General features: G+C 37.0%; 4 protein-coding genes and 1 non-coding gene across 5 annotated transcripts in view; 3 read left to right on the forward strand and 2 right to left on the reverse strand.

Moving 5' to 3' along the window:
• LOC141601802 (uncharacterized) overlaps nt 1-18,318 on the reverse strand; it is a 157,420-nt gene that overhangs the window by 129,352 nt on the left and 9,750 nt on the right. The window lies entirely within an intron of this gene.
• LOC141642624 (F-box/FBD/LRR-repeat protein At5g22660-like) lies at nt 722-2,245 on the forward strand. Its single transcript, XM_074451472.1, has one exon. The coding sequence runs from the start codon at nt 722-724 to the stop codon at nt 2,243-2,245; it is 1,524 nt and encodes a 507-aa protein (XP_074307573.1).
• On the reverse strand, nt 2,963-3,883 carry LOC141642630 (inorganic pyrophosphatase 2-like). The gene has a single exon (XM_074451485.1). It carries the CDS (start codon nt 3,800-3,802, stop codon nt 2,963-2,965), a length of 840 nt encoding a protein of 279 aa, XP_074307586.1. The 5' UTR covers nt 3,803-3,883.
• LOC141642639 (F-box/LRR-repeat protein At1g55660-like) lies at nt 11,712-12,272 on the forward strand. Its single transcript, XM_074451498.1, has one exon. It carries the CDS (start codon nt 11,712-11,714, stop codon nt 12,270-12,272), a length of 561 nt encoding a protein of 186 aa, XP_074307599.1.
• On the forward strand, nt 14,177-14,247 carry TRNAG-GCC (transfer RNA glycine (anticodon GCC)). The gene has a single exon. It is a non-coding gene; the product is annotated as a tRNA-Gly (tRNA).

An 18,318-nucleotide genomic window follows, 5' to 3' on the forward strand; every position in this document is an offset into this window, starting at 1 on the left:
TTTCATTACCCTTGTTACCCTTCAACCACCTTATTTACCTACCACTACACTTGAGATTCTCACCACACCGGTCACCATCAAGTTGATTTCCTTTGTTTGACACAAACAAAGAGAATGAAATTATCTTTCTTACCCTTCAATCCATCTAATTCTTTACCCCCAACCACCCCAGGCATGAGATTTCATTGCTCTTGTTACCCTTCAACCACCTTATTTACCTACCATCACACTAGCGATTTCCACCACACCAGTCACCTTCAAGACACCATCGCCGGCACCACCACCACCACCACAATCACCATGACGCCACCACCATCACAACCACCCTACCTAAACCACCACTCGCACACCAAAACAAACTACAACCCACCATACTTTATTTTCTTGATGTAACCAAACAACTAGTTAAGTTTTAGGTAATCCCTTACCTTTCCACCTCTTACCCTTTCTAATTACTTTCCCTTTGCTGCCTAAGTTAGTTTTCATTTTTTGGAAGGAGAAGAATATTTATGGAAATTTGTATGCTCGGATAATTGAGCATGTATATTAAGTAATTACCTTATTTATAATGAATAAATATATAAATATCCTTAAATTATTATATCATAATTATAATTATTATTCGAAAAAAGAAGCAGCAAAAACAGAAAATTATTGCAAAGAGAAAAAGCTATAACACTTAAAACCCTAAAAACCATTGACAAGTGACAACATAGCGAAGATGGGAAGGACGAAGAGGAACAATAGAAGAAGTAGAAATCAAAGAGTCGACAGGCTGAGTTCTCTCCCCGACGACATTCTTATCGTAATTATCTCCCTTCTTCCTCTCCAATTAGCCATCACTACCGGGACATTATCCCGTCGATGGCGTGGTCTCTGGACTAACACAACCTCTATTGACATCACCTTCCGTGAATCTAATAACTCACGTAACATTGATATGAATGATACCATTAGACAAATAATTAACTCACGGTTCATCCATAGCTTCAGTATCGAATTTCTTGAATCCTGTAATCTCGACTTTTGGGCACGTCGCATGAATATCATAATTCGCAAAGTTTGTTACCGGAACGTCCATCAACTGAAGTTAACTTGGTGTAATGCTGAATGTTCGAATGTGCATACGTTACCAAGAGTTATTTTCCAAACGCAGTCGCTAGTGTCGATTGAATTGGGCTCTAAAGGTGCCTCGTATTTTTCGGGTGATTGGTTATTCCCTGATGATTGTGATGCCATCAATCTTCCTAATTTGAAGAACTTAACCGTTCACTTTCTTTGGCGGTTTCAATGGATAGAAAAATTAGTTAAGGCTTGTCCGTCGCTCAGAAAACTGTCTTTAAATTGCTGGGCTAGCAAGGATATCGATGATGACAATGACAATGACAATGACCATGGCTATGACTATGACTATGACGACGATGACTTCGACTATAAGGACCGTGACTATGAGTCTTTGCAAAGCTGGGCATTTGTGATTTATGCTCCAAATTTAGAATACTTGTCTATTTCTGCTCCAAAATCAATGATTTTTTCCTTTGAGGAAGAACCAATTATGCTGCGCGAAATGAAAATCGAATTTACTGATCTTTACCAAGCTGAATTAGATAAAGATAAATTGTCTAAATTTTATAGGGCGATTTCTAATATAAGGTTCCTTACCCTTGATATTTCTGCAGTAGATGATTTATGTACGGTGTTTCGCAATGTTACACGGCTCACTTTTAATATGAAACTGAGCCGTAGTTTAGATACTTTGTTGTCGGTGTTAGAGATGTGTCCTGTACTAGACGTATTGAACCTGAAATTTTGGGGTGTCGATAATAAGGAGCAGCCGTTCTACAGAAACCCTAGCAACTTAAGCACCTCACGACAAGTACTCGCAAGGATAAAGTTGATAAATGTGGAAATCGATAACTGGGGAACTTATTGCAAGCCCGCGAAATCTTTCTCACGGCTTATAGTGCAATTGTTAAGAAGCACTTGCGATTTGGAGCACTTCAATCTTAGTGTAAATGCTGATTGTCAAGAGTCGTCAGGGAGTAATGTGATGCTTAATCAAGAACACGAGTTAAATTTATGCGAGAAACTGTATCGTTGTCAAACAATATCCCGTTGTGATGTTGAATTTAAGGGGAGATTTCTCAAGATGTCTCGAAAAGATGGTCCCAAAGTTACGACTGCAGACGGCAAAGTTATTTATTTCCTTCGTTCACGAAAAGGTTTCATTAATAAAGAACAATGATTTTTCTACTGGTTTGTGTTTGTGACTATCATATAGCATCTTAGTAAAAGTATCTATTGTTTTCATTGATGTTGCAAAAATGTACGTTTATTTAATTTGCTTTATGATGCATATGCATATGCCTATACTAGTTTGGTTTGAAATCTTTGATTGTTAAGTACTACTTACTCTGTAGTTGATTTCTACTTTTCTTCTTCGTATTAATCGTAAAACAAGCTCAGACCGTGGTGGAGCTAGGAGAGGCTAGCAGGGGCGTTCGCTCCTTTAATTTATACGGTAGAAAATTTCGAAGTTTTTAGTTAAAGTTTCTCTTAAACTATTACACGTTCGCCCAGCTGAAATTTTTCGCCTCCGCTGGGGTCAATTTCTGGCTCCGCCAGTGTCTTTCTCGAAAGAGGAAGGTGGCTTTCAGGCTTTGGTATATCTACAAGGTGAAGTTACTGATAGGCCATAGCTCAAACGTAGTTGAATCACTCATCATTATAACTACTAGTTTTCCGATCACTATATTTCGCGTAGAGATGCAAACGTTAGCTAGATACGGAGTATGATAGTAAGGTCTTTGGGCTAGCTAATTCATACAACTATACATATTCATGAATTTTCACATTGATATGTTAATAATGCACCACAATAAGGCGGTATTATACAAACTATCCCGAAATAAGGGCAAAACAGTGGCTCTCGGACGGAGCTTTATTAATTAGGGTGATTTTATCACCTTCTGCCTCCAACAAGAAGTGGAGTGGCTAAATCTAATCCGGTAGGTAGCGTCTTCAATAAATCATCACCTCTTGCCAATGTTCGATCCCCAAAATCAACATTGAGGAATTGAGACAAGTTGATGTCTTGGATTGTAGATAGTAGGACTTGCTCAAGCTCGGCCCCATCGCTCCATTCATGGATCTTGGCTCTGACTAGACTCTGATTTCCCTTTATTAAATCCCAAGCCGGGAAGTTCTTCCTTGGCATGACATGATCATAATCCCTTAATTTTAAGGAAGGACAATAATCTCCACACCCGTCTCCTAAATAGATGATCGTCTTCTTGTTTGCTTCCTCGAGTAGTATCCTTTTTATCACTTCTCCCTTGCACATGTTTGGAGGGCATGGATAACAACATCCATGAGAAGACTTGACGAAATCTTGGTGATGCGGAATTATCCTTAATCTCCCTTGTTCATCCACATAACTCGGATTTGTATGAATTTCCGAGAAATAATCTTGTACCCCAAGATGACTCAATACCGTGTCAATAAAGAAAGTATTTGCATCGCTCACAACCCTCAAATCACATCCCATAGCATGCGCGGTTTTGATGGCTGCCACAACACGAGGATGAATCGGAACCCTTGTTAAAACCTCAGAAATTCGATCAATAGTGTATCCTTGTGCATGTATTTCTTTCATCATTGTATCCATAAGTGTGTTCCATGGCATGGTCGGAAGGAGTAAATTGAAGAGCTCCGTAAAACCTAACTCATCGACCACCCAATTATCACTATCAACATCGATAATCGTTTTATCGAAGTCGAAAATAACAATAATACCCTCCATTATCGATATTAACCAACCAATCAATCAATCACTAATAAATTTAACTCTACTGTTATTCTGTTAACAGAAACTTTGATGACACTTTTTTTTTGTGTTTTTTTGTTGATATTGTATTTATGATGGCTTTGAATTTTAAGGATATTTATAGGTATGCGTTATGGAGGGACTAGCTCTGAATTTACGCAGAATAATATCAATTAGAAATTTTCCTAATTGTTCTCTACTCTCTATTTTTGATAATCCCAATTCCCAGCGCCTTGTTGATTTATTAATTACGGAGTATTTTGGCAAAATTGAATCAAGTGTTCGACGCAAAATTTACTAATGAAGCATGTGAATATGTGTGATCATAGAAGTTTGTATCTAACCTTACCAAGATCATGTATAAACCCGGTTCCCCGAACCTGATATACACTCGACCAGTGTTCAAACAGATCACAAAATTACACGACTCATACTGAACCCACGCGATTGATATGATCGGCCTATAGACAGCGCATATCCGTCTATAGCTATAGACGGACCAAATATCCACCCACTTTAAGCAAAACGAGCCAAATGTGACCACCTTAACGCCAAATGTTACCAGTGCCATTTCCTAAGCTACAACATGTAGTTTATCATATGGAAATGGTACATGTGACATTTGGCGTTAAGGTGGTCACATTTGGCTCGTTTTGCTTAAAGTGGGTGGATATTTGACCCGCTTATATCTATAAACGGATATCCCCGTCTATATCTATAGATGGAGAGACGCTTTGGTAGTACTATGGTGTTCGCTTCACGCTTCTTGCTCAATTAATTGCAAAGGTAATAGGTAACTATCTGTTAGAATAATAGTAAATATATTGTGTTTATTTACGTATTATTAGTTTCCTTATTGTTAGCAATCGGTTTTGTAAATTAGTTGTTAAATATTCGGTTGCCTAATTTGTAGTGATAGCTTCCCTAATTGTAGGCTAACCTAGTTGTATATATTTCAAAGATTAATGGAATACAAAGCACCGATTAATCTCTTTCATGGTATCAGTGTTCTTCTATTCTCTTTTATCAACGCTTCCGCTCCTTCTTGATTAGCAATTTTCCAGCCGCCTCTCTCTCCATCTCGACCTCTCGTCCCTCAGACCTCACGTCACTCCAATGGCTCCTGGAAAATCTGCTTTTCACCCGGCGTTCGCCGTCACAAACATTTCCAACCATATCTCGGTCAAATTAGGGTTGGATAACGACCAATATCCGTTGTGGGTTGCCCTGTTCACGAATCACGCTAAATCTCAGCGCGTGCTTCACCATATCATCACACCCAAAACCGGAGCTTCCAAAGCTCCCGTCACGGCCGATGAACAAGAACAATGGGACACCCTCGACGCCACGGTCCTTCAGTGGATTTACTCTACCATCACCACTGATCTCTTGGAAACTATCATCGAATCTGATTCCACCGCCATGGATACGTGGAATCGTCTCGCTGATATTTTTCAGGACAATAAGAACTCGCGCGCTGTCACTCTTGAACAAGAGTTCTCCCACGTTCTGATGTCGGATTTCTCATCGGCTTCGGCGTATTGTCAACGGCTCAAATCATTGGCGGATCAACTGAAAAACGTCGGGGCTACGGTCTCTGATAGTCGCTTGGTTCTTCAGTTGGTTTCGGGTCTCACCGAAGCTTATCAAAACGTTGGGTCAATCATTCGTCAACGTGACCCGCTCCCAAAATTTCATCAAGCACGCTCGATGCTTACTCTTGAGGAGGCGAGTTTCGCAAAGCAAGCCGCAACTGGTAGCGCGGCACTGTATGCGCGGGGGTCAATTGACAGCGACGGCGGGGATTCGTCAAAGAATTCGGGTTCTAGCAGCGGCAAAGGCAGTCGTAGCAATAGCCACAATGGCAAGAAAAAGAGCAAAGGAGGAAAAGGCAATAAAACTCCTCCCTCTGCTCCTATAACAACCTCTGTTTCGGCTCCACTCGCTGCCCCGGCTGGGTCTCCGATGCAATGGCCCACGGGTTACGGCCCATGGCAGTGGCCTCCTTTCCCTTGGGGCTACCCACCATGCCCGTACCCTACTGGCCCGTGGACTCGGCCTCCTACAGCGGGTCGTTCTCAGTCGGGTATCCTCGGTCCAAGACCTGCTCGGGCATACACGGCAGAGGGACCGTCTCAAACAGACATAGCTGCTGCAATGTATACTTTGGGACTCGGACCTGCGGAGCCGTGGGTAATGGACACAGGAGCTACTTCGCATATGACGGCGGACCAAGGTAAACTCTCGTCTTTTGTAAATTCGAGCATTCCTAACGGTATCATCGTCGGAAATGGCCATTCCATTCCCATTAAGGGCTACGGTCAGTCCAACATTCCCAAACCCCACCCCCCTTTCATGCTCAAAAACGTCCTTTATTCTCCTCAATTAGTCAAAAATTTAATTTCGGTTAGAAAATTCACCACTGATAATCACGTCACCGTTGAATTTGACCCTTTTGGTTTTTGTGTGAAGGATATACGGACAGGGAATCGTCTCATGAGGTGTGATAGTCGGGGCAGCCTTTATCATATTTCCGGTGACAACCCTGCGCACACACCCGACTTTGTTGGCTTAACAGCGTCGTCACTTTGGCATGATCGTTTAGGACATCCCGGAAATTCTACTCTTTCTCATCTTAGGAATAAAAAATTGATTGATTGTAATTTGAACACTAGCAAATTAATTTGTCAATCTTGTCCGCTTGGTAAACATATTCGTCTTCCCTTTGCTATGTCAAATTCTAGTACTTATATGCCGTTTGATATTCTTCATTGTGATCTTTGGACTTCACCGGTCTTAAGTTCCGCCGGCCATAAATATTACCTATTAATTTTAGACGATTATAGTAATTTTTTATGGACTTTTCCAGTAGCGAAGAAAAGTCATGTAAACACAGTACTAGTTAATTTTCATGCTTTTATACAAACTCAATTTGAACGTAAAATAAAATCGATTCAATGCGATAACGGTACGGAATTTGTGAACGGTCTCTTTCAAACGTTTTGTGCATCACATGGGTTAATTTTTCGCTTATCTTGCCCACACACGTCATCCCAGAATGGAAAGGCTGAACGTAAAATTCGCTCCGTTAATAACATGATTCGTACTCTTTTATTTCACGCGTCCATTCCCGTTAAATATTGGCATTATGCACTTGACATGGCGACATATTTATCGAATATATTACCAAGTAAACCCATTTCCTACGATACCCCGGTTCAGATCCTATACCGTCGACCTCCCCTCTATAGTCACCTTCGTATATTCGGTTGTTTATGTTATCCCCTTATTCCCGCCACTACTATACATAAATTACAACCGCGTACCACTCCATGTGTCTTTCTTGGCTATCCTAAAAATCACCGTGGTTATATATGTCTTGACATTTCGTCTAGTAAAATCTTTATTAGTCGACATGTGTTATTTGATGAAACCAATTTTCCATTTGCAAAATTACATCAACCTGACATTTCTACGTACCAATTTTTAGATGATCCCGTCTCGCCTTATGTTTTACGACATATGACCGGATCACCGCCATCACCTACGACACCTGACACGTTGCCTCACTCGCAACCCGTCAGCCCCCAGCCACGGGTCCCTGACCCAGCCCCATCCCAGTCGCCCTCCCCAGCTCCTGCTACTGAGCCCACACCCGCTACTCACGTCACTGACAATGCAACGGGTCCGTCTCAAGTGTCTAAGCCTACTACCAGGGCTGACCACGGGATCTACAAACCCAACCCCAAATATTTTAAACCACAACCTTCCCAAAATTTGAGTCATACTTTATCTGTTTCACCGGTTCCCCGTGACCCCGTGTCTGCACTACGTGACCCTAATTGGAAAATGGCAATGGATGACGAATATAATGCTCTTATTGACAATAAGACTTGGGTGTTGGTTCCACGTCCGTCGCATACTAATATTATACGATCTATGTGGATTTTTCGACATAAATTTCATTCTGATGGTTCTTTTGAAAGGTATAAAGCTCGTCTTGTAGGTGATGGAAAAACACAGCAAATTGGCATCGATTGTGGGGAGACATTCAGTCCCGTTGTTAAACCCTCCACCATTCGAACAGTGCTCTCAATTGCGGTTTCCCGGTCATGGCCAATTAACCAACTTGACGTCAAAAATGCTTTTCTTCATGGCAATCTCGATGAAACAGTCTATATGCACCAACCAACGGGTTATCGCGATAAGGCTCGCCCCGATCATGTTTGCCTTTTACAAAAGTCCTTGTACGGTCTTAAACAAGCACCGCGTGCTTGGTATAAACGTTTCGCGGACTATGTCACTCGACTTGGGTTCTCTCATAGCAAAGTGGATCACTCTCTATTTATATTTCGACAAGGTACCACTATGGCCTATCTTTTATTATACGTTGATGATATAATTTTGACGTGTTCCTCCGAGCCTCTTCGCAAAACGATTATGGGGCACCTCAATGAGGAATTTGCAATGAAAGACCTCGGGTCTCTAAGTTACTTCTTAGGCATTTCGGTGAAACCCGTTAAAAGTGGTCTCTTTCTCTCGCAAAGGCAATATGCCGAGCAAATCGTGGAACGTGCTGGTATGACCTCTTGTAAGTCCGTCGCAACTCCTGTTGACACTAAACCAAAGCTAAGTGCTACCTCTTCTTCCACTCCTTATGATGATCCGACTTTTTATCGTAGTCTTGCTGGGGCTCTTCAATATCTCACATTTACTAGACCCGACATTTCTTATGCGGTACAACAAGTATGTCTGTTCATGCATAATCCGATGGAAGCGCATATGAATGCTTTAAAACGTGTCATTCGTTACTTGCGGGGCAGTTTGGAACGCGGCATTTGGATCCGCAAATCGGCTCCTTCTCATTTGACAGCCTACACCGACGCCGATTGGGGTGGGTGTCCCGACACACGGCGCTCAACATCAGGCTACTGTGTTTTTCTCGGTGACAACTTGATTTCTTGGGCTTCGAAACGCCAGCCCACATTATCTAAGTCCAGTGCTGAGGCGGAATATCGTGGGGTAGCTAATGTTGTTGCGGAGTCTTGTTGGCTGCGAAATTTGTTGGTAGAACTGCACGTTCCCATGTCCAAAGCTACCCTCGTCTATTGTGATAACGTCTCGGCGATTTACTTATCCGGTAATCCCGTCCAACATCAACGCACCAAGCACATCGAAATGGACATTCATTTTGTCCGTGAGAAAGTGGAACGTGGTGAGGTCCGGGTACGACACATTCCCTCTCGTTATCAAATCGCGGATATTTTTACTAAAGGGTTGCCTCTTGTTCTTTTTGAAGATTTTCGTGACAGTCTCAACGTTCGATTACCTCCCGTTTCGACTGCGGGGGAATGTTAGAATAATAGTAAATATATTGTGTTTATTTACGTATTATTAGTTTCCTTATTGTTAGCAATCGGTTTTGTAAATTAGTTGTTAAATATTCGGTTGCCTAATTTGTAGTGATAGCTTCCCTAATTGTAGGCTAACCTAGTTGTATATATTTCAAAGATTAATGGAATACAAAGCACCAATTAATCTCTTTCACTATCAATCAACAAGCCTTTGTTTAAGCAAACCTATGTATACTAGCTAGATATGTGTTACACAAAATATATAGCGACTAAATTGTGGTAGACCTGCCAATTCTATACCACAAATGAAAGTCCCCATGATTGTGAAAGGGAAAATTGAAAAGCTGATGTAATAATCCTGCATTAATTCGGTTTAGTGCTTGTTTGGTTGTTCACCCAATTTATGGGAATTCAAAAATTTCCTGAATTGAGTTTTTCGAAACTTGTTTGGTTACCTAACTCCCCAGGTAATTGGTAACCTAGGTTACACGAAAACGGCAACCAATATTAATGTCTTATACGTTAAAATCAACCATGTTTTACGAACTACAAAACTACAAAGTTTCAAATTACAAACCCAAATTTAAATACATGATAGGGTGAGGGACCTACTAAATATCTTTTTTTCTTATTATGTCTCTCAGTAATTTAGTGCGAGACGGTCTCTCATGAGCCCTACTGAATTAAATAAACATTCAAGTCTTACAAAATTAAATAAAAAGTACAAAATTAAAAACTCAAATTCGAGTCTTACAACATCATACGTCATAGTTATCAAACCGAATATTGTCCGGAAAATATATATTTACATTAAAAGGCACCAGAAATAAGCTGGACAAACAATGCTGGCCAAAAGCTAAAAAAAGAAGGTAATTTATGAATCATCCTTTATACCATTGTAACTATTCATTATACAACTTTGGGTAAGTGGGAATAACAACTCATTTATTCGTTTTCAAAAATTACCGCCAAATCAAACAAACCCTAACTTTCAAAAAATCAACAATCTCCAAATTTAAAACCCCCAAATCTAATAACAACAACAATAATAATCATAATAACGATTGATTTTGATTAATTTGATTAATTAAAAACTTATTATTATGTATAATTTATATAGAGATTAATATGGAAATTAAACATGGATTGAGAAATTAGGGAAAAATGAAAAGCAATGAACGTGGTGAGCAGAGGTTGCAGGTGGTGAGCAGAGGTCACCGGCGGCAACCTGGTGGATGACGGCGACCGGACTGGGCAGGGGGAGACAGACGGCGTCACAGGAGAAAAAGGGGAGAAGTCATGATGACTAATATACTGAGATTTTGTTTTCAAAACTGCTTATTTGGTGTGTCTAACGGACACGGACCGTGTCCAACCATATTGGACCGTGTCCGACACGTTTTCTTTTAACACAAAAACCGAGGACACGGTTCAAGGCGCAAAACAAACAAATGATCGTGTCCGACACGTTTTCTTTTAACACAAAAACCGAGGACACGGTTCAAGGCGTAAAACAAACAAATGACCGTGTGCGACACGTTTTCTTTTAACACAAAAACCGAGGACACGGTTCAAGGCGTAAAACAAACAAATGACCGTGTCCGACACGTTTCTTTTAACAAATCATAGTTAAAAATCGCGAAAGTGGTAAACGACCCTCTTAACTTTGATATGACGTGAGATTAAACTCCTTAAGTTTACTTTATAGCAAACAACCTCCTTAACTTTGCTCATAGGTGAAATTAAGCCCTTTTTATTTTTCCGGTCAAAATCTCACCGAATTGTTAATTTCTCACCAATATCTCATGTTGTTTACATATTACTAATCAAATTTCACCCTTTATACTTTCACAGTTAGCATCGAACAAAGATTACCATTGACTTTGAACTAGCTATTTACAAGCAGCGAATCACAAAGACACTTATTAGTAGCACACTTTCAAACAATTCTCAAGTCACCGTAAGTTCAAAAGGTAGGGCTCGCGTTCGGGTTTAGGCTGTTGACGCACCAATTCCCTTCACAGGTTTTTCCTGTATTGATAAGTTGCTTGCTTCAAAAGAGTGCCGCTTGTACTCTTGATCTGCTTTTCTATCTCCCTGCCATCCACCCAACACCAACATTTGCGTTTCTAATCTTATTTTCTTATATCAAAGTTCGTCTGTTTTAGCGGCGTATTGTTAAAATTTAGAACGAGTAATTTTTTTTGCGCTCTGAAACGCACCAAAATCGAAGTACAAAGGGTGAAATTTTATTAGTAATATATGTAAGCAACATGAGATATTGGTGAGAAATTGACAATCCGGAAAGATTTTGACCGGAAAAATAAAAGGGGTCTGATTTCACCCGGGAGCAAAGTTAAGGGGTTTATTTGCTACAAAGTAAACTTAAGGGGTTTAATTTCACATCATAGCAAAGTTAAGGGGGTCGTTTACTACTTTCGCGAGTTAAAAATCATTACTCAACTAAAACACTGGGAAGATCTTCTAAAACAGTGAACCCTAAATATTTAGCCACTTTGAACCTTATATCGATGGCCGCCGAAGAAAAGGCCATGAAGAGACGAAGGGCAAATAACAACTTGCAAAGCGTAAAACAAACAAATGACCGGCTGAGTTCGCTCCATGACGATATACTTATCTTGATTATCTCCTGTCTTCCTCTTCGATCAGCCGTTATCACCGGATCATTATCCCGTCGATGGCGTGGACTATGGAAGAACTTATCCTCCATTATCATAACCGACTGTATGTCCGATTATAAGTTTGTAGTCTCTGATATTTTCCTTAACGTCATGATGCAAATTAAGTCCCTTTCAATCCATCGTTTCCATCTCGAATTAAGGGGCAATGTTTCACACACTGATTGGCAGCCTCCTGGATATTCTTGGCTTCGTCGTATTTGTGACTGGAATATCCGTGAACTCAAGTTAACGTGGCCTTATTCTTATCTCAATTCTAATGTTATGTTGCCCGGTTTTATTTTTCAAACGCGGTCATTGGTATCAATCGATTTGGACTCACTGGATATTCCCTATCGGATCCGATCCAATCAATCTACCCAATTTGAAGAAGCTAAGCGTTCATTTCAGTAATTTTAATAGCGAGTGCTTGGAAAACCTAATCAGATCTTGTCTATCGCTCGAAGAATTGTCTTTGAAGCAGCGTGTATATAAATGGACGCGTGGTTATTTGAAATGTTCGAATCAAAATTTAAGACGGTTATTTATAAATTGGAAGTCGGGTAACAGAAGTAAAATTGTGATTGACGCCCCAAATTTAGAGTATTTGGATATTTGTGCTCCGATGTCCGGGGTTATTTGCCTTGAGGAGGAACCAATTGCATTACGTGAAGCTAAACTCCGAATTACAGAAAAACGTCATCCTCCAGACGATGAAGTAAAGAAGTTGATGTCAAAATTTTACAAAGCGATTTCTAGTGTTGGGTTGATTACCCTGGATGTTGAAGCACTTGGTTGTATATCGATTGTCTGTTGCAATGTAACTAGGCTTACGCTAAACATGAAAACATACCTCGATACTAATTTAGTGTTGTCATTACTGAAGTTGTGTCCTGTGCTACAAGTTTTTACTCTAAAACTTGGGGGAGTTGGTTCGAGACAGAATCCGTGGTTGAAACTCCCCTCACAATCTTGCTGTCCAACCACCTTACAACGAGTATTACTCAAGAGGGTGGATTTAGAAATCGACCACAGCGATTACAGTAACCCATCGGAAACTTTCTTAGAGCTAATAGAATTCTTATTACTAAGCAACAACATTGATTCCAAACACTTTCATTTTAGGTTTGCAGATGTGAAACATCGTCAAGACAGTAGTTTAGAGAGTATAAAAAGAATGGAAGTAGAGTTGTGCAGGATATTCCTCCAAGTTCCAATGGTTTTAAAGGGGCATGAGGTTGAATTTGTGGGGGAGTTTTATAAGATGTCTCCAAATGCAAGTCGAAAATTTTCGAGAGCAAATTGCAAAATCATCCATTTTAGTTGTTCGCCATAAACAGAAGAACACAAAAATTTCGAAGAGATGGTCTCTTAATAGCGTTATTGAGAGACCTCTCACATGATGAGGTGAGGGACTCACTCAATTTATATTTTCTCTATTATGTCTCCCACTAAATTAGTGGGAGACGGTCTCTCATGAGACCTGCTGAAGGTTGCATTTATGCAAAAATGTACTATTGAGGCATATGACTATAAATTTGCCTCTCATTTTCATTTTTTATGTTATCGTTTATATCATCTTATTATAGGTAGCAAGAGTCTTTGAAACATTGCGAAAAATTGATATGATGTCGTTATTATCAGTAGATTATTGCTTGGTAATGACTTTTAATCATAATTTCCTGATCATCTAAGAGGCGGCGACTGGATTCTACGCTTTAGTACTTTCTCTGTCTCAGTGAATTATTTGATGTCGGAGTAATATAGAAGATATGTGCTTATAGCATATTTCTTAATAACTTATTAAAAAAAAATTAATCAAGGTGGCTAAGCAACCATTATAAATGTAGCCCTCGCTCGATTCCAATTATTTATGTATCTTTAATTTAAAAAGGTACATAATTCATTTAGACAAAGAAATTACTAAGGAACATATAAGGTCGGCTATGTTTTATTTTCTGAACCCAATTAGTGGTGCCCAACCTCATCCAACGAATGTAAATCATCTATCTCAAATACCGATTGTTACAAAGTTTAATTAAAAGTATAGAACTTTAATTAAAAGTCAAAAAATTTAACTAATCAAGTTCTAAACCCAACTAGTGGTGCCCAACCTCATCCAACGAGTGTAAATGATGTATCTCAAATAGCGATTGTTGCAAGGTTTTAGTCCATTTGTTGTACCAAATGAATGGATTCATGTTTACAACTTTTAATTAAAGTTCTATACTTGAATAAGTCGAATTTAATTAACAATTTGCATAGTCTTTTCATTTAAAAACTTATATGTAAGCCAAATAATCTGTCATATACAACAAGCACCAGTGGTCTAGTGGTAGAATAGTACCCTGCCACGGTACAGACCCGGGTTCGATTCCCGGCTGGTGCATCATCCACTTTTTAATTTTTTGCTGTCAGAATTTCAGAACTCACAGCAATCAGGCTGCTGTGTTCAGGCAGAAAAACGTTTGCAGAAACATTATATTCATTTACTAACCTGTCAAATAACCTCACTTGGATCAAAAGAAATACACGCTATTCAAAAAAACCTCATAAGCATCCCTAATTCAGCCTTGATCACAGTTCCTTAACCCCCTTTCAAATTTCAAGGTACTCAGCTACTAGCCTACTATGGTGTAAAGCCGCAAGACAAACGAGTCACTGTCACCCACTTTGCAAATATGAGCCATGTTTACTATACGGTTCAGGATTGTGTTCTGACACGAGTCAGCGGCCCATAAAATTTGGAGGCCCTATTCCAAATTTAATTTGGAGGCCCTATCTTATATATATATATATATATATATATATATAAAACTGGGTTGAAACGCTGTGGATGCGCCACGTGTCAACTCAAAGATTAAATACAAGATTAAATTAATTAATTAAAATTTGAATATTAAATATAAATATAATAAATGTTGTATAAATCTCAGCAAAATATATTATAATTTAATAAATTTTATTATAAAATTAAATTAAATAATTATGGTGATTTGATACTAAATTTATTAAAAAATTATTTTGATATAAATTTTAAAACGTGAATAATGTTCATTGCGAAAAATGCTTCAAATTGAGTATAATTTTCATTATATTTTTTTTGGTACGCATTTTCTTTATATTTATTGAAATATTTTTATTTGTAAAGAGATGATTAAAGTGAGTGTCTCATAATGTTTTATGTTTACGTAAAAAGACATTTTGAGAAAGTTATAAAACTTAAACCATTAAATCCTAAGAAAAATATATTTAGAAGAGTCATTGTATTTCTTAAAAACATAACTTAAAAAAACTACTAAAAGATACTCCCTCTTATTCTCTATGTTCTTCCACAATTGTTTTTAGGTAGAATTTAGTGGGGTATAATATGTGGATGTAAATGAAAGTAAGAGAGAGAATATGGGGTCATGAGATATTGTAACCACAAAAGATAGACAAATAAGGAAAGTGGAAGATCTTAGTGAATTTGCGAAAGTGTGGATTCGACACGTGGCATATAGAAAAAATTATTTTAAAAAAAATACATCATAAATATCAAAAGTATGTTCATACAAGTATACGATGTATGTCCAGATGCACCAAAATTTTCATAGGTAGTAAAATGACTAAGGGAGGAGTACGATATTGATAAGATGTGGATTATAATTCCAATAACTTTAGACGTCGAATTTAGTCAATTAGCCAGTTCTATGAGATAGTAAATGGAGCATTATAGATTCAAATGGGCAATTTAGAACGAATGTGCTACATGTTCAAATATTCAATAAATGCCTCAACTTCCAACGAAATTTTTCGTTGACCTCCTTCCTACATATGTAGCTGTTGAGTTTATGGATTCAAGTACCTAAGAGGGGGAGGGGGTGAATTAGGTACTATTTTAAAAATTTATAACTTCAACTTTATTGAATTAAAGTGAGTTACGAGAACAAAAGAGATGAGAGGATACTTTGAATAATATTAAAAGATTGAACAAGATTGAGAGGATACTTCATTTCCCTCTCACAATTGATTAAATTTAGTATATATCGTGTGGGGTCGAAAAGCAAGTAGATGAAGCAAAAGAAACGATATTTTAATCGATTGTGAGAGGAGAAGGTAGAAGAGAAGGTAGATACAAATTCTCAAATATTTATAACAAGTAGTTCTTTCATCTTAGTGTTAGAGTTCTTCTATCTTTTTCCTCCTCTCATATTTTAAAAAATATTTGCCTAGATGTTAAGCTTTTAAAGTACATAATTATCAGTACCTTATCTTTCTCAATTTTATTTAGCTGCTTCGGAATTGCATCGCTACAAGGATTTAAAATAATGTGGAGTTCAATGGAAACTTTTATCAGTATAATTTGTGTGCACCTGAAATGTTATCTACAAAAAGTGTGTAATAGAAACTTTGCTAAGGTACCAACCTCATACTAAAATTATTTCTTTAATTGTTTGTATTAAACTTATTTAATCATAACGGTTAAATAGCCAGTGATAATGAAGGAAACGGGCTCGGATTTGTACAAGTGTTAATCAACATGAAAGTATATTCTTAATGCATTGAGTTTAATGTAGTTAGCCTGCCATTTTTATTATAGTTTAAGAGAAATGTATTTGATTGCCATGTTCCCATGTATTTCGTATTATGCCTCTAATGATTATCATATTTCATATATAATCTGCAATTAAAGTACTTTGTGATAAGAGAAAATTTTTATTCCTTACTTTGCAAGCTAAGTTTATAAAAGAAAATCTGACCATTCAATACTGCCCAAGATAACTAATTAATAATATTTTCATCAAATTGTCATAACTCTCTTTAATTTGAAGGGTAGCATAAGTTGTTCATAGTTTGTGTTTCTTTAAATCTTCCCAATATACTAAAGAGGACGATAATAGTAAAAAAAGAAATGAGAGAGTAAAATGGAATATGTAGAGGGATATGATTATTTACAAATTTAGGGTACTTTAAGTTTCAATTTTGCTATGTAAGTATGTACTTTTTCCAGTTTTAAAACTATATCCTTCTTTCTCAACGAATTATTTATCTTTTTATAAAGATATTATGAACAAGTAAACAATTCACTGTGTATATATACAAAAAAATCACTAAGTTACTAAAGAACCATAGGCTAATTCACCAACATATACAATATTTAGGAATGATTTCATATACTACCTCTACTTTACATTTAGCATTACAATAACTAAATATAAAGCTGGATATGTTCATTGTTCATTGTAGGCTTAATTTGTCATGTCACATATCCAATCTGATCATTAGTATTTAGTAAAATATAAGCATAAGTTATAAACTTAACTAAAAATACAAAACAATACATAGAACACATTGACCATAGAAGTACTAATTATAAGTCGAGAATTAATGTCCATGTTAGTTGTATAATCTTGAGGATGTTTTAATTAAAAGATATATTAATTGAACAAGTACATATATACATACACAATATGTTTTTTCAAGAAATACATCATTACTTTCAATAGTTAAGATTGTGAAACATTTATATCTTACAATCATTTGAATAAGTGTATTTGAATAATCAAAACAAAGTAATGATTATTAAGTAATATAGTATTATAAACGACATGAAAAAGTAGAAAACACGTTACATTTTTCTTTAATATCTTTAATTAAATATGTATAAGTCAAATATAAAATATTGATTATGACTAACCAAATACTCCGTATTACTTTTAGTTAAATATTTTATATGTTATCTTTTAAATACTTTGAAGTTAAACATCAAAAAATAATATTTGAGAAAGTTCAACCTTTTATATTTACTGGTAATAAACTCTTAAACATCATTATATATAATTGTTTAAAAAAACAAAAGGTGCAAATTTCTCATAGATATGTTTGACACATATCACATGCAAGACACAGTCAAAACATTTGAATAAGTTGAGTTTGAACTCTATATGTTTGATAGATAAATGTCACATGTTATACATAAAAAACTAAAAATTACATAAAATTATGTTCACATCATTTTGAATAAATATTAATTGTTTTGAGACATAAAGTATCGTGAAATGATATAATTTGAGAACTTATTGTTGATTGTTGTATTATTCGAATAAATTTTATTTTGATTAATATGATATTTCACCAGTCACAAATTTATTTATAAAACGTTGATCATGCAGAATTAATTATCACTTATTAGTTTTAATTAAAACTCTTATGTATTTTATTTTAAAACATTGAAGTTAAACCTAAAAATATTAAATTTGAGAAAAAAAATTATAAGAGAAAATATTGAAGGTCATATATGAATTATATAATTTTTCTTCAATTATAATCATAAAATATTAAAACAGGCCGCGCGAAGCGCGGGATACTACCTAGTTTTAAATTAAATTTGAGGCTTGAAACATCATCTTTGTGGAATAATTTAAGAATACACGAAAAAAAAATACTCCCTCCTATTCACTATTTTCTTCCCTATTTC

Source organism: Silene latifolia, chromosome 1, assembly GCF_048544455.1.
Source record: "Silene latifolia isolate original U9 population chromosome 1, ASM4854445v1, whole genome shotgun sequence".
Lineage (NCBI taxonomy): Eukaryota > Viridiplantae > Streptophyta > Magnoliopsida > Caryophyllales > Caryophyllaceae > Silene > Silene latifolia.